The sequence below is a fragment of the Cannabis sativa genome, chromosome 8 (assembly GCF_029168945.1).
Source record: "Cannabis sativa cultivar Pink pepper isolate KNU-18-1 chromosome 8, ASM2916894v1, whole genome shotgun sequence".
NCBI classification, from domain to species: Eukaryota; Viridiplantae; Streptophyta; class Magnoliopsida; order Rosales; family Cannabaceae; genus Cannabis; species Cannabis sativa.
In genome coordinates, this window is record NC_083608.1 from 20,624,402 (window position 1) to 20,641,385 (window position 16,984).

Below are 16,984 nucleotides of genomic sequence, written 5' to 3' on the forward strand. Positions count from 1 at the left end.
GTAGCCCTCATCCGTGTACAACAAGCCAAACTGTGAGTTTGGCCTTGACAACCCACGAAGATACCACAAAAATATCAGCAACTTCCCTATTTTTAAGGAATAATTTAATCATTTATTATTTATTAATTAATTACGTAAATATAGTTTTATTTACCTATTTTTAAAGGATATTAGGGATGTAAGCTCTACTATATAAAGAGCATTAGCCTAACCCTAGTGGGCTAAGTCTCAAGCGCTAAGTGCCAAGCCTCTAAGCTCCATAAGCTCTCAACTCTCAGTTCGAAACTCACTTCTTTCTTCTCCTCTCTCTCTCTCTCTCTCTCTCTCACACTTGAGAATTGCCAACGTTGGTTCTCACATTGTAATCTTAAGAGAGCCACTTCAAATCCCACTACTATTGTGATCTGAGTGGTATTATCTCTCACCAAAATGGGAGTAGGTCATTACCCGTTAACTAAGGGGACCGAACCACTATAAAATCTTGTGTCTTATGTAACACGTGGCAAACATCAATATTAAATACGATTCCACTGTCAATTGGCTAAATATGAGGTCAACATCTTTAATTTAATGAGACATACTAAAAGACATAAAGATAGGCTCGCTATTATTTCAGGAGACCAACCTAGAGAATATTCTCTGATTGGTTGTGGCAAATGGGATAGTTTCACTTCTTAGAATTCCTTGGATGATTGGCATCTATGGGTTCAGGGATGAAGGCATCTTTTAGGCGCATCAATTAGTGAGTTCCAGGGTATGTCGCCTAACGGACTCTATAGGGGTCCAATGAGTTTTCCAATGAATCCTCATCCATATCTTACCTAATATATAAAATGCCTATCTAACAATTTTTGTTGTGCACTTAACAGAATATACCAAAAATTTAACAGAATATACCACAAAAAAGTTATCTTTAACAGACACCTATTCAATTTAAACCAGAATAGTTGAAAAAAATTTTTTAAAAAAAATAAACAAAAAAATATTACACATACACGATCCATTTCAAAAAAAATTACAAAACAACATAACTATTGGGTAGATACCTATTCACATAAGCACCCATTCAATTACACAATTTATATATAAAAAATGACACATCTTTGCAATAGTTTTAAAGAAAAAAAAACTTTGTTTGCTGCCATTAATTTGCAGTTATTATTGGAGCCTTCCAGAATCGTTGAAGCTTTATAATCTGCTAAAATCTTCAAAGTTGTCACGATCTGTACAGGTATTATTGAAAGAAAGAGATTGACATAAATTTCATTTTATATATGTGTGTCTCAATCTTTACCTATTTGTATTTCTCATCCTAATCCCTATATGGTTTATATTTGTATTTGTTTGTGTTTGGTGTTGTTGGTGATTTTCGGATTTGGTGTGTGGAGATTAGGCCGAAGTTTGTGAAAGTTTTCTGGGTTATTGTTTTCGGGTAGAAGTGAGAAGAGAAAAATTAAGAACCCTAACCCATAGGTGTGTACAAAAGAGAAATAAGAAAAAAAACTTAGAAAACCCTAATATTTCCTTACTGTTTTTTGAAGAAATTTATAAGAGAAAACATAGTATAAGAACCCATTACAACAATATAGCTCTGCCATAAGAGTGAAAAGAAAAGTAGAGAAAGAAAAACTTGAACTCCTAGAATTTATTTTTACTGCTTTTTTATGTTGAAGAGAGAAAAAGATTTTGAAAGAATTTGAATATTCTTTTAACAATAGTGGCTGTCATATGTTTCTTTCCTTTATATACTAGGTTTAGTTTAGAGTTTAACTTATTGGGCTGATGCTATTCTTATTGGGCTGAAAATTAAAGAAAAGGGTCATTGGGCTGATGCTATTCTTACTGGGCTGAAAATTAAAGAAAAGGGTCATTGGGCTGATGCTATTCTTAGTGTTGTTTTTTTAAACTCTCTTATTTTTTTAACAATGAGTTTTTTATTTATTATCTTTTGTCTTTTTCTCTATTTTTTTTTTTTTTAAGACAAGTTTGTTTTTGTCTTTTTTTCTTTACTAAATGAAATTATATCTCTCTCTTACTTTCTTATAATTTTTTAATTATTTCAATTTTCTAAAATGCTATATAAATAAGATTATTATTTTATTATGTGGGTTATATTTTCTCACGAAAAAAATAATCATAATAAAAGATATAACTTATTTTGTGTGATTTATTAAAAAAAAACACAAATAAACTTTAACATATCAATCAAAATTACACAATAATAAAAAGTATGTTATAAATTTATTACTATAAATAAAGGTAACATGATTATATATAAAATTAATAGATAATAATAACAAAAAAAAAATTATTCTATCTTCTCGTTCTCCATTCATATTCAAAATAGAAAAATTAATATATTAGGGTTATAAATATATTGACACTGCCTTTATTAATTTCATTTTTCTTCAAAATTCCGACTAATTGGAAATTAAAGTTCCATTCTGTTTGTAAAGTTTAAGATTTACTTCCATTCTGGGAGAATGAAATAATTAATTCAATTTCACTTTATTTTCTTTTATTTGTTTGAAAACTAAAAATTAAGTAAAAGACTTTTAGTGGTTATTAGGAGAAAAAATTATTACATTGTTTCCTAAGAATATAACCCTATCCTGATTTTCATGGAACAAAAGAACATATGTTCAAAAATCATACAAACATAAAAATTCAATACCTGTGATTGCCAAAACATTCTCATTCAAAATCACTCCATTGCTTTCCCACATTATCCCAAATTTGTAGCCTTCTTCAATTATTTGATTCCAAATAATAGACTTCAAAAACCCATACAACCATAACCTTACCCGTTATCTGAAGAAGAAGAAAACAAACTTACAAAACGTGAGAGACATCCATTAGAATTCCTCAACTATAAAAAAAAAAAAATTGCTTCTGCCGTAAGAAGAAAGGAGAAGAAGAGTTAATAAATTGGAATTTTTTAGACAAAATAATGGCTGCCAAAAGTGATTTAAAATTACATGGAAAATTACTTAGGGGACATCCATTAGAATTCCTCAACCATAAAAAAAAATTGCTTCTGCCGTAAGAAGAAAGGATAAGAAGAGTTAATAAATTGGAATTTTTTAGACAAAATAATGGCTGCCAAAAGTGATTTAAAATTACATGGAAAATTACTTAGGGTTTGCCAATTAGGGCTTCTTTTTTCCTGGGCTGATTTTACATTTTGGGCCGAATAATTAGTTTTAAAATATACCATTTTTTTTGGAAAAGTTATAATTTAAATTATATTATAATATACTTTTATATTTAACTGCTATTTGTTGACATTTTATTATTTATTAATTATTTTTTACAACATTGATAAATACAGCTACAAATTAAAAGCATACATGGCTAATGATGAGGATTGGTTTCCATTTACGGATAATGCCGACATTGTAATTTCTTACCTTGATGCTTATGTAGTGGGAGAAAATGATAAGTGTTTAGGTGAAAATTGTCCCGTATGCTTAGAAGAATTTAAAATAGGCACAAATGGTGCAAAAATGCCCACATGTATGCATTTATTTCATGTAGATTGTATTGCTAATTGGCTTCGTAGGAATCCAACTTGTCCTGTTTGTAGGTCTCATTTATTTTATTTAATTTGGCTGTAACTTGTAACAATTAATATTACTTATTTAGATGAAAGTTATTTGGTTAAATTTGATTGTTTCTTTTAACTATTAATATCAATATTAGTTAAATATATCAAAGTTATTCCAATTAGTTTAGTTGTAAATTGTAATAATTAATACATTATATTTCAAAATTATTTGTGGTATTGAGAAAAAAAAATTACTAAAAAAATGCTAATTTAAAAAAAAAATAATTCAAGTATTTAGAAAACTATCATAATATATACTATTATCATTTAAATATGTAGGAACTAAACCTTATAACTTTTAACTTCTCATATTTTCATTTTGCAGTTTAAATAATAAAAAATTAATTTAATAGTTTTTGTATTTGTTTTTGTAAACCAGGAAAAGAAAATGAAAAAAAAAAAACTTTATAAAGATCTATGAGAAGAAATGAAAGAAAAAATTTGTCAAAGAAAAAGAGAAAGATATGCTCAAAAAAAAAAATTGCAAGAAATAATGCAATTTCTATAGATGAATCATCATCAAGCATCCAAAATCACTTTCACGAGGCTAATAATAATACAATGAGAAGTAAGGAAGCTGATAATGTCATGAATAATATTTGTGAAACGTCTACACAACTATCAACAATTAATGCAGGTAACTAATTTTTATTTACATATAAATTATTTAAGTTTATATACTAAGTTTTCATTTGAAAATAAACAAATAATACATAATTAATTTACAATATTTTTTTGGTGTATAAACAGATCCAAACAACAAATCATATCCCAACTTAAAGATTAGAAAATTTGTCAATGATGTCCCATATGAAGCTTCTTCTACTTTGAAATTAATCCCAATATGTGTACATTGCAAAGCAAAAAGATATCCTCATGAGACAACTGAATTTTGTTGTGCTAATGGAAAGATTCGATTAGCCAAAACCAATGTTCATGAAAAGCTTCGTGATTTGTTAACAAGTAACACATATGAATCTACTCAATTTAGGACATATATTCGCACTTACAACAACAAGTTTGCATTTACATCATTTGGAGTTAAAGTTGATAAAGATCTTTGTCGAAGGAATAAAGGAATCTACACTTTCAGAAGTCAAGGACAAATATATCACTACATTAATGATTTGCTTCCCTCAAATGGCCATCCGTCTAAGCTACAATTATATTTCTATGACACAGATCATGAATTAGAAAATTATCTTTCAGATTCAAAAATAATGGTTCCATCAGTTGTTGCTGAACTAATAGAAATTCTCCAAATCAATCCATATTCTTCATTTTTCAGATCACTAGGTGATTTGGAACATCTTGAAAACCAAAAAATAATTATACGAACAGATATTGGACTATATCAACTCGTTTACAATGCCCCAACGTCTTCACAAGTTGCAGCAATATGGACAGAAAATGATGATGGTGAAGAACTAATTGGTCGTGACATTTTTGTATATAATCATTCTGGTTTAAGTCATAAAGTGCAATACTATTACGGTTGTTATAATCCACTACAATATCCATTGTTGTTTCCCTATGGAGATATTGGATGGCATGAAGACATTAAAAGGAATAGTGGAGGTTGCAATTCTACATATAATGAAATAAATCAATCTGTAAACCCTGACCAATCAACCAATGCAGATGAATTAATTGCAAGAGAAGAAAGAGGTTAGATAATAATATTAAAATACAAATTAATTATAAATATTTAATTAACAAGAACTTACTTACGTTTTACTTTGACAGTATTAAACAAACGAAAAAAAGGGGAAGTAGTTTCATGCCGTGAATATTACTGTTACAAACTACAGATTCGAGAAAATGACAATTCAATCTTACTTAAGTTTGGAAGACTATTACAACAATATGTTGTTGATATGTATGTTAAAATTGAAACGTCAAGATTGGATTATTATCGACGCTACCAAGAAGAATTTCGGCATGAGATATATCGAGGTATTGTCGATACATTTACTCTCGGAGAAAGAAATGCTTCTAATATTGGAAAACGTATGATTCTCCCATCATCATTTATTGGAGGTCCGAGGGACATGAGAAAACGATACATGGAAGCAATGGCTTTAGTTCAACATTATGGAAAACTTGATATTTTCTTAACAATGACATGCAATCCAAATTGGCCAGAAATTATTAATGAACTAGAAGAACATGAAGAGAGTCAAAATAGACCTGACTTGGTTTCTCGAGTTTTTCATTCAAAATTAGAAGAAATGAAAGATGAATTATTTAAGAGAAAAATATTCGGTGAAGTTTCAGCTTATGTTTACGTCATTGAGCACCAAAAAAGTGGTCTTCCACATGCCCACTTCTTAATTATCTTACAAAGAGACTACAAATTATATGCACCAGAATCTTTTGATGAAATTGTTTCAGCAGAAATACCCGATAAAAACACAAACCCCCATCTTTATAAAACCGTTGTGAAGCATATGATGCACGGACCATGTGGAGTATTGAAACCGTCAAATATTTGCATGAAAAAAATGGATTTTGCAAAAGTAATTATCCAAAAAACTATGCACCAAACACAACTGTAGGTAGTGATTGCTTTCCTATCTATAAGCGTCCACATAATGGGGTATATGTTAAAGTAAGAGGAAGCAAATTAGACAATCGTTGGGTTGTTCCATATAATCCATATTTACTAGCAAAATTTGATTGTCACATTAATGTCAAAATTTGCTCAACGATAAAAGCAGTCAAATATCTCTACAAGTACATTTACAAAGGTCATGATCGGGTTACTTTTAACTTGACTTCGGAAGAAAGTATTAATGAAGTAGATGAAATCAAACAATATCAGTGTGGTAGATGGATCACCCCTCCAGAAGCTATGTGGAGAATATATGGATTTATTATAAATGAAATGTATCCATCAGTATATAGCTTACATTTACATCTTGAAGATCAACAATCAGTCACTTTCCATGGAAATGGAGATCTAAATAATATTTTAAATTCAGACCGTTATCAAAAATCTATGCTTACAGAATTCTTTGCCACCAATAAAGTAGATGAAAATGCAAAAAAACTACTATACAAAGAATTTCCACAACATTACGTATGGGACAATCAACACAAACAATGGACTCCACGGAAAAAGAAAAAAGTAATAGGACGAATTGTTACAGCAAATCCCCTTGAAGGTGAAAGATATTATCTCCGATTACTACTAAGCCATGTAAGAGGACCTACATCCTTCGAAGATCTAAGACATATTGATGGAATAGTAGCTCCAACATTTCGTGATGCAGCAACAATGCGTGGTCTTCTCCAAACAGATAATACCTAAGAAGATTGTTTGCAAGAAGCATCGATATTCCAAATGCCAAACAGTTTGAGACGGTTATTTGCAACAATATTGGTCTTCTGTAATCCTAATAATCCAAGATATCTGTGGGAGCGATTCGAAAAAGACATGTCAATAGATTACAAAACATCAGAAGATTCCACTTCAAACGTAAGACTCGAAGCACTGAAGTCAATTGCTTTAGCGATTGAGTCAATGGGGAAAGATATTAACACATTCAATCTCATAGACAACCACATCTCATTTGATGATGAAGAAATTCAGACAAGAGAAATCAACGATGAACTAGGTGTCGAAGTCCCAGAAGAAAAAAATGCAGCATCAGAATACTTAAATAACGAACAAAAAGAAATTTACGATGCTATCCTACAAAAAGTATTTGACAATAAAAGTGCTGCTTTATTTATAGATGGACCTGGTGGAACTGGAAAAACATTCTTATACAAGGCTCTTTTGGCTAAAATACGATCAAAAAATTTAGTAGCTTTAGCAACTGCATCTTCAGGTGTTGCTGCATCCATTCTTCCTGGTGGGAGAACTGCACATTCAAGGTTTAAACTTCCACTTCATACTGGAGATAAAAACACATGTTCCGTGAGCAAACAAAGTGGTCTAGCAAACTTACTTCGCCAAGCAAAATTAATAATATGGGATGAAGCTCCAATGACAAGAAAACAACATTTAGAAGCATTTGACCAAATGCTAAAGGATATTACTGATTCAGATCTACCATTCGGAGGAAAAGTAGTTGTTTTTGGCGGAGATTTTAGACAAGTTTTACCAGTTGTTCGTAAAGGTACAAGAGAAGAACAAGTTCAATCAAGTTTGGTATATTCATATTTGTGGTCTACATTAACCAAATTTTGATTAATAGAAAACATGCGAGCAAGATTAGATCCAGCATTCTCAAATTATGTATTAGAAGTTGGAAACGGAATGCCTCCAAACACAGTTAATGAAATAATAAAAATACCACACCAAATGCTTATTCCATACATTGAAGAAAAGATTTCCGTTGATCAACTGATAGAAGATGTTTTCAACAACCTTACTGATTTTTCTAACAATATTTCAACTATGATGAATCGAGCAATATTAACACCGAAAAATGATTTCGTAGATGAAATAAACACATTGTTAATTAATAGATTCCCTGGTGAAGCACAACGGTATTACAGTTATGACGAAACGATAGATGTATCTGAACAACCTGTAATGGAAGATTTCTTACACAAATTAACTCCTAATGGACTCCCGCCACATGAATTAATACTTAAAGAAGAATTGTCCAATAATGCTACTCAGAAACATCAATGCTTCAGAAGGACTATGCAATGGAACCTGCCTAATTTGCAGAGGTTTTGATCGAAATATCATAGATGCAGAAATTGCAGTGGGACATTATATTGGAAAAAGAGTATTCATTCAAGGATTCCGTTCTTACCTAATGTTGATGAAAATGCTGGGTTTCCATTCAAAAGAACTCAATTCCCAATTAGATTAAGTTTCGCAATGACGATAAATAAGTCACAAGGACAAATACTGGATTATGTTGGTATTTATTTGCCTCAGCCAGTATTCTCACATGGCCAATTATATGTAGCTTTATCAAGGGCAAAAACATCATCTATAGTAAAGATTTTAATACGACCAGTATCATATCAGAAACTTGAAAAAAATTACACAAAAATTATTGTATTTACTGAATTACTTGAATTGTCAAGATTAGGTTTATAAATTCTCAATGTACATGTATTTCCAAATAAGACATATTTCTCTTATTTATATCTATTATAAGTTATAATATTGTACTAAATCTTTATTTATATTATTTAAAAGACAGAAATTTATTAATAAAAATAAAGAACATAATAAAAGAAAATTTGGCTGGGTAAGAGAGGTATTGATATGAGCCGGTATCCTGCTGTGCTCCGGTATATACATTAACTACAATATACACAGAAAATATACATTAACTACAATAGAATTATATTATATTATAATATAATCAATTATGTGATATTATTTGAGAATATTTTAATTTTTTTCTTTTTTATTGTGGGTGGAATTATTTTTTAAAAGTTAACGTAGAATTATATTATAATATAATCAATTATGTGATATTATTTGAGAATATTTGAATTTAAGACTCTAATTGTGTGTTAGGGGTATTTTCATAATTTTAACCCAAAAGACACTACCACAAAATTCACTATTCACGTCGGTCAACGCGACTGTTCATCGCGTTGACCGACGTGAATAGTACTATATTCAATATATTCGTCACTTTTAAAATGTCACAAAAAATAAACAAATAGCGTCGGTTCTATCTTTGTCACTAATTACCCAACCGACGGTAAAAGTCAAAGAAATTTAAAAAATTCGTTCATTATTAGCGTCGTTTTAAAAGCCTCACTTAAGCTTTGTGTGGCGTTTTAAAAACGATGCTAAAAATAATTGTGAGTGTGAGAAAACGACGCAGATTCTCATATTGTTCACTTACAAACAGTCGAATACACTATATATCATTTTCACTTTTCCCTCTCTTTCTCTGAACAGCTCTCTTTCCCTCTCTTTCTCTCTTGCGATTTCAGTCTGAAGGTCTCTCTCTTTCCCCTCTCTTTCTCTCTTGCGATTTTGAATGTCTGAAGCTCTCTGAACTGAGATTTCGAACCGGCCATAGAGACACACATTTTCGAACAGGGCCTGATGCGATTCTGAAGCTCACTGTCGTAGGTCTCCTCTCCCACCTCCGTAAGTCTCTGTCGTTCCATCTCTCTGTCGTTCCATCTCTTTCTCTCTTGCTTTCAACTATAATCTATCGCTCTCTCTCAGTCTCTCATTTTTATCATCAAAAAATAATTTATCATTTTATATCATTGGTAGCTTCTGATTTGGGGGTTTCAGATTTGAATGTTATACATTTAGATTGAAAGATTTACATTGCTAGTTTTGATTATCTAATTCTCCCTTTAATTTGAAATTAGGGTTTTTAAACTAGGTTATATTAAGATTTAGAATATGATTTGTATTCAATAAATGTGTTTGTGGTAAGAACTGGTAATTAGATGAAATAGAAAAACAAGTATAATTCGTATTGAATAGTGTTAAAAATACAATATTTTTGAACTGATCTGATTTTTTTATATTCAGGGTCCTTAAAAAGATTGTAGCTTTAACCATTGCTTTCAATTTCACAGGTTGGTTCATCCCAAAATGGTCCAATGCTGCAGATAATGATTCTGATGAAGGTAACTAATTTTGATTCTTTCAACAAAAATAGTGCAGAGTTTTATAATTAGCAATTTGCAAAAACTTCATATAGAATACTGAATGAATATAGCTGTAAAAACTTTTTCAGTTTGGATCTAATCATTATCAAAAACTCGAGTTTTTAACAAAAATGAAATCACCAATTATAGTTCTTATCATAAGGCTTCATTTATCAATGGAGTAAAGAAAGCTTTTTCTTCTTTAATTTCTGGTAAGAACTGGTAATTAGATGTTTGTATTCAATCTAATTATGTAATGCAAGAATGTTGTGGTCAAAATGGAAAAACCTTAATAGATAAAAATGCGTCTCTGTCACAGGTTTGCCAATTATAAGGATTGATCCAGTTTTTAATATTTAGGTTTAGTTTTATGAATCTATTATATGATTATTATAAAATTTGGTATTTAAATTGCTTATTGCTTACCAAAAAAAAGTGTTTATATAAAATAGGGGGAAACTCATTCTTGCATTACATAATTCTCCATATAGTTTTGTTTTTTTTTATAGATATGCATTACATTTATATAATCCATTAAAGAAAAAAAGAAGAAAAAAATGTTTAAAATTTTTGTAGCAGAAATATTCTTACAGGTTTTCACAATATTAAAGAGCACCGAACTAATGAAAATATAATACATACAATTATATCAACGAACCAGCTTTTGCTGCTGTTGGGGGAGCATCCAACGAACCAGCTTTTGCTGCTGTTACCTCAGTTCTAGGAGCAACACCTACTGCCAGGGCCTCTGCTCCACCAACTGTCAGGGCCTCTACTCCACCAAATGTCAGGGCCTCTGCTCCACCAGCTCCCAAGGCCTCTGCTCCACCAGCTCCCAAGGCCACTATTCCAACACCTCCACTTGTTGCCCCACCAGCCACACCTTGTGCAGCTGCTCCACCAGCACCATCTCCGGTTACTTCTGATAATGTATTATTTACTTGCTTTTTAAAATAATTTTCATTATGCATGTTTAATTTTTATATCATAATTATTTAAGTTTTTTTTAAAATAAATTTTGTTTGTCTCTTGTTTTGTTTGCAAATGAAGAGATTGAGGTGTGATATGTACGTGATTGATCCCAAAGAAAAAGATCCGGTCTTAGTTGCATCAGGTTATGTGAAACTTGAAAAGGCAGACAAAGAAGGCAATATTATAATACATGGAGTAAAAAAGAAGTTTGATGATTTCAAACGTGTCTTTATTGAGAAGGTGGTTGAAGAAAATGCCATTCTACCATGCCATATAGAACATGAAGGCTTCGACACAGTTGGTTTAGCTGTAAACAATTTTGTAGCTTGGCCAAAGAACCTAATCAACATACATCCAGATGATTTAGCGAAGGTACATCATTTTTTTTTCCTTTTCAAGTATATTTTCTTGAATAATGAGTAGGTTGAACTCAAATAGTTATTTGGTGATACTTTCTTTTTAAAGAAGCTAATGATAGTGTCTAGTGGGATGGGAATGCATTATTGGTGAAAATTCTGTGGCCATGATCTATTCAAAGCTAGTTTTGTAAGTATTTTAAGACTTTAACCTCGGGAGAAAACAAATCTATTATGATTTATGATTTTATGTTTTCTAAACTCTTGGATACTAATAATTTCTTACAAAAACCTTAAAATTGCATCTTAGGCTGTCAATATTATTATATTTTGAAATTGTAATTAATTGTTTGATGTAGATGAAAGGAAAGAAGAAAGTTTCAAGAGATCATTTGGCTCCACCGACTCAGCCACCGATAAACCCAAAGGGGCCTAATAAACAGTCTGTCAAACGGTACATTCCCCCTGCAAAGACACAATTATTGTCTGGACTTTCAGAGATTGTGAAGAATTGGCCTGCTAAGAAATCAAATAGATACTATATTAAACTGGAAGTGTTCGGAGGAGAAGGCCAAGAGTGTTGGATCAGCGCTGACGAGGTGGAAGATGTGTGCGAGCTCCATAAGATTGGAAATACTGTTATGTCTCTTTGGTGCAGGTATAATAGTTAATAACTAAGTTAATATCTAAGTTAAAAATTATATATACAACTGTTTATTAATAATCTGTTTTAATTTAGTTATTTGCAAGAACACACACTTAATCTTGGTGGGTTGAGGAATACATATGCATTTAATAATCCTGCTTCAGTATCAACTGAAGCTGGTAAACTCAAACAACGTTCAGAGAATCTATGTCAGCGAATGATGGGTATGCAACCTGAACAATGGTTGATAAGTCCGTGGAATTCAGAGTAAGTATGTTTTTATATTAATAAATGTAACAAACTAATGGATCGATTAGTGAGTTGACTGAATTAACATGTTTTGTTCTGTAGTGATCACTGGTTGACAATTATGATTCATGCCAATACTCAAAGTGTTGCATATCTTGACTCGACGAATGACTTTATCCGAACTGATATTATGAAATGTATTTAAAAGTAAGTTATAATTTTTTAAATTTAGATTATGTTATAAATCAATTCATTAATTAATTTCTTTTTTGTTTAGTGCTGTGGACATGTACAGGATCGAAAAAAATATACGAAACAAGGGTCCAGTAAAAATCAACCAATACACGTGTCGACAGCAGCCGGATGGAGTACAATGTGGTTATTATGTTATGAAGATTATTCAGAGTTTCATGACGGTTGTTAATCCTGCAAGTTTTTTGAAAAATCATGTAAACATGAATAACTACTCTTCTCTATTTAGTTTGTATTTTAATTATATATACTTTTAATATGTTGATTAATGTTTTTTGATCTTTTATTTTACAGTTCAAGTTAGACGCTCCCTATAGTAACGAGGAGATCAATGCCGTACGAGATGAGTTGGCCGAATTTGTGAAGCCATTGATTATAGATTAAGTACTTAAGGTTACGACACTTTTGATATAATACATGAGTAACAAGTTTTATGATTATTGTTATCTTTTGCATATATTATTAGTTTATATTTAGTTTACGATATACATGGAATTTAAGTTTTAGAATCGATTTTATTAACAATTTTGGTATTGTGTGATTAGTTAATAGAATCGATTACTAATTTAATATAAGTTTTAAAAATGTTATTTTAATTTTTTTTGTATTATGTATTTACTATTATATAGAGTTATTCTAAAATTTGATAATGCAGGTGGGGAAAATTGCATGAAAAGTTTGCAATTTTCCCTTACTTATATTTGTGCTTCATTTTATAAGTGACGCAATAGGTAAAAAAAAAAAGTATTTTCGTAATACAGATGACATTTTTAAACCGACGGAATAAGTTTTTTGTGACAGTTTTAAAATGCCATGAAACATTTAGCGTCACTTTTTAACCGACGCTTAAAATAAAATAGAAAAGTAATTTTTTACCGTCGGTTTTCAAATGACGAAAATTGTATTTTGCGTCTTTTTAAAAACGACGCAAATAAAACACTATTTACGTCTACGGATTATACGTCGGTTCTGTAGACCGACGCAAAATCTTTATATGTCACTTATAAAACGACGAAAATACCCCTTTTTGTAGTAGTGAGAGTAAAATTGTAATTTTATTATATATTGTTGCGACGTCATGATTAAAGGAACATCACATACCTTACATTATGCTAATACCCGTTAATCAGGATCAATAAGCCAATTGAGTAAAGCAAAATAACTTAATTAAATAAAATAACTTGTAATAATAAAATTTATCTTTAACTTAAAATCAAAATAATATAAATACATATTCAGGATTGCATAAAAATCTTATCTAAAATATTACAAGTAATTCACATACAAGTCGACCTAAGCGGCAAAATAGGATTTCTATACAATCTTCCTTTGGACCCAAGCCTCTCGGTCTAGCTTCGCTTGAACATATACAATTCATCTTCAAAACCCTCGAGCTCATGGTTGAACAAGGTTCATGTACAATCATGCTTCAATTAAAAGCATTCAGTGATCAACATCAGTAAAATATTTCTTTGTAAAAGAAACGAAAAAAAGTTACATGTGTCGATTCCGCGACAAACAGAATATAAATCTCATGAAAAAAAAACACAACCACAAAACTCACTCCTACTGGTGCACAACAAGACTTTTAAGACAGCCTCAATGCCATTTCTTGAAGGAGAGCCCGCTTCTGTGAAGCATTGATAACATTGTTGGTCTCTGCATTCTCAAGGACATCTGTAATTATGGCTGCTGCATGACCAAGTGGTTCCTCCGCAGCCCTCTTCAACATGAAAAACCAGATCACAAAAGATAGGAGCTCAGACTTAGTAGTAATAAAAAAATATATGGAATTTCAACATTAAAAAATAAATGTCAGTTATAATTATAAAACCAGATCCAATCTAAGATAACAGAACCAGAGGAACTTGAATATTTGGAATGAATTTCCATTAATGTATGGTCTAAAGCATCACTCTGTTAAGGTGTCTTTTAGTAAAGTGAAAATAGAATTTTCAAAGCAGCAACTCAATCATTAGTAAAAACACTAAAAGTTGCAAAAAAAAAAAAAAAATCACCAAAAGTTATATCTTCTCATTGCTCTGAATAATTCCAACCATTACAACAATTCTAAATGGCACGACCATTCAATTTATAAAGAAATTCAATATAAAAGTTAATAACAAACACAATCAAAAGGTCAGTTATATTTATAACATGATTATATATAAAATTAATAGATAATAATAACCAAAAAAAAATTATTCTATCTTCTCGTTCTCCATTCATATTTAAAATAGAAAAATTAATATATTAGGGTTATAAATATATTGATACTGCCTTTATTAATTTCATTTTTCTTCAAAATTCCGACTAATTGGAAATTAAAGTTCCATTCTGTTTGTAAAGTTTAAGATTTACTTCCATTCTGGGAGAATGAAATAATTAATTCAATTTCACTTTATTTTCTTTTGTTTGTTTGAAAACTAAAAATTAAGTAAAAGACTTTTAGTGGTTATTAGGAAAAAAAATTATTACATTGTTTCCTAAGAATATAACCCTAACCTGATTTTCATGGAACAAAAGAACATATGTTCAAAAATCATACAAACATAAAAATTCAATACCTGTGATTGCCAAAACATTCTCATTCAAAATCACTCCATTACTTTCCCACATTATCCCAAATTTGTAGCCTTCTTCAATTATTTGATTCCAAATAATAGATTTCAAAAACCCATTACAACCATAACCCTACCCGCGTTATCTGAAGAAGAAGAAAAAAAACTTACAAAACGTGAGAGACATCCATTAGAATTCCTCAACCATAAAAAAAAATTGCTTCTGCCGTAAGAAGAAAGGAGAAGAAGAGTTAATAAATTGGAATTTTTTAAACAAAATAATGGCTGCCAAAAGTGATTTAAAATTACATGGAAAATTACTTAGGGGACATCCATTAGAATTCCTCAACCATAAAAAAAAATTGCTTCTGCCGTAAGAAGAAAGGATAAGAAGAGTTAATAAATTGGAATTTTTTAGACAAAATAATGGCTGCCAAAAGTGATTTAAAATTACATGGAAAATTACTTAGGGTTCGCCAATTAGGGCTTCTTTTTTCCTGGGCTGATTTTACATTTTGGGCCGAATAATTATTTTTAAAATATACCATTTTATTTGTATGCTTAATTAATTAATAAGTGTCGTTCTCTTACTTTACTAAATTGGTTAGTGATCTTTAATGGAATTTTTACATTTCAACTTTACTATTTACTATTCAGATCAAAAAAACAAAAACTTTACTAATTACTACATGGTGTATCCAATCATTTATCTTAATAAACAAAACAAATGATAAGAACAGGAAAAAAAAAATAAGAAAGAAAAATTAACAAATGCATAATATTGAAATATTGATAGTATACTTTTAAATACAAGTATATATTCGTACTATATTATTTCACATGATTTGATTGATATATATTATAATATATAATAAATTTTATAAATTATATTATTTTCAATTTCTTATGTTTCTAACACTATAGTTAATAAATATTAAAAATGATAGAATTAACCAATATGGAGACTACAATCAACAATATTAATCCAACAACAAGTAACTCGAAAGCAAAGATGATCGTTGGTTATAAGTCATTGGTACAAACAAGTCCATACAAGCATAAAAAATATCAAAAGTTAACTCTTATTGATACAAAGGTAAATTAATTTATTTAATACTCAATTGAATGTTAAATATTATTTTTTTAAATTTCATAAATTTAATTGAAGTTGTATACTATTACTTTAACACAGGAAAATAAAGTAGAAGCTACAATTTTTGAATTTGATATTGACACTTGGAAAGATACATTAAATATGTATCAATGGTATTACATCAGTAATACACGTGTTACTAAAGCACATGACCATTTTAAATACAAAAATTATCCATACCAATGGATAATCACCTGTACAACAAAAATAAAAGAATCAACAAAAAATGAAGACAAAAACCAACAACCAGAGTACAAAATAGTCAACTTTAATGACTTAGACCCCTACATATCTTCTAAAGAAGACATTGGTAATTATATATTAATATACTTAATATATTTTATTTCTATGTAAATATTTTATTAAATCTAAACAAAATTAATAATCAAAATACAGATATATTAGCCGTCGCAATACAAGTCAAGGAACCGAAAGATGTAACAACAACCTATGGAATAAAAAGAATACAAGAAATATATTTGATTGATAAGAGGTAAAAAAAAAACTTGACTAAACTAAATTTAAATTCCTATTAAAATAAATTAAATTTTTAAATTATATTATATAAACTTAACAAATATTTAT

General features: G+C 29.9%; 1 protein-coding gene and 1 long non-coding RNA gene across 2 annotated transcripts; both read left to right on the forward strand.

Annotated features, from left to right (window-relative positions):
* Nucleotides 1–4,168: 4,168 nt before the first annotated feature.
* Nucleotides 4,169–6,920, forward strand: LOC115699983 (uncharacterized). Its single transcript, XM_030627527.2, has 4 exons — nucleotides 4,169–4,244; nucleotides 4,358–5,275; nucleotides 5,375–6,073; nucleotides 6,166–6,920. The coding sequence occupies exons 1-4, from the start codon at nucleotides 4,169–4,171 to the stop codon at nucleotides 6,918–6,920; spliced, it is 2,448 nt and encodes an 815-aa protein (XP_030483387.2).
* A 5,160-nt stretch (nucleotides 6,921–12,080) lies between these two features.
* Nucleotides 12,081–13,281, forward strand: LOC115708690 (uncharacterized). The gene is made up of 5 exons (XR_009683946.1): nucleotides 12,081–12,196; nucleotides 12,278–12,451; nucleotides 12,536–12,640; nucleotides 12,711–12,882; nucleotides 12,980–13,281. It is a non-coding gene; the product is annotated as an uncharacterized LOC115708690 (long non-coding RNA).
* Nucleotides 13,282–16,984: the final 3,703 nt, after the last annotated feature.

Bases quoted from the DNA above. Each gene is read 5' to 3' on its own strand.
- LOC115699983 (XM_030627527.2), top strand. From the start codon at position 4,169: ATGAGAAGTAAGGAAGCTGATAATGTCATGAATAATATTTGTGAAACG. The intron at 5,276-5,374 runs GTTAGATAATAA...AACGAAAAAAAG, and splicing joins AATTGCAAGAGAAGAAAGAG to GGGAAGTAGTTTCATGCCGT. The intron at 6,074-6,165 runs GTGGAGTATTGA...ACACAACTGTAG, and splicing joins GCATATGATGCACGGACCAT to GTAGTGATTGCTTTCCTATC.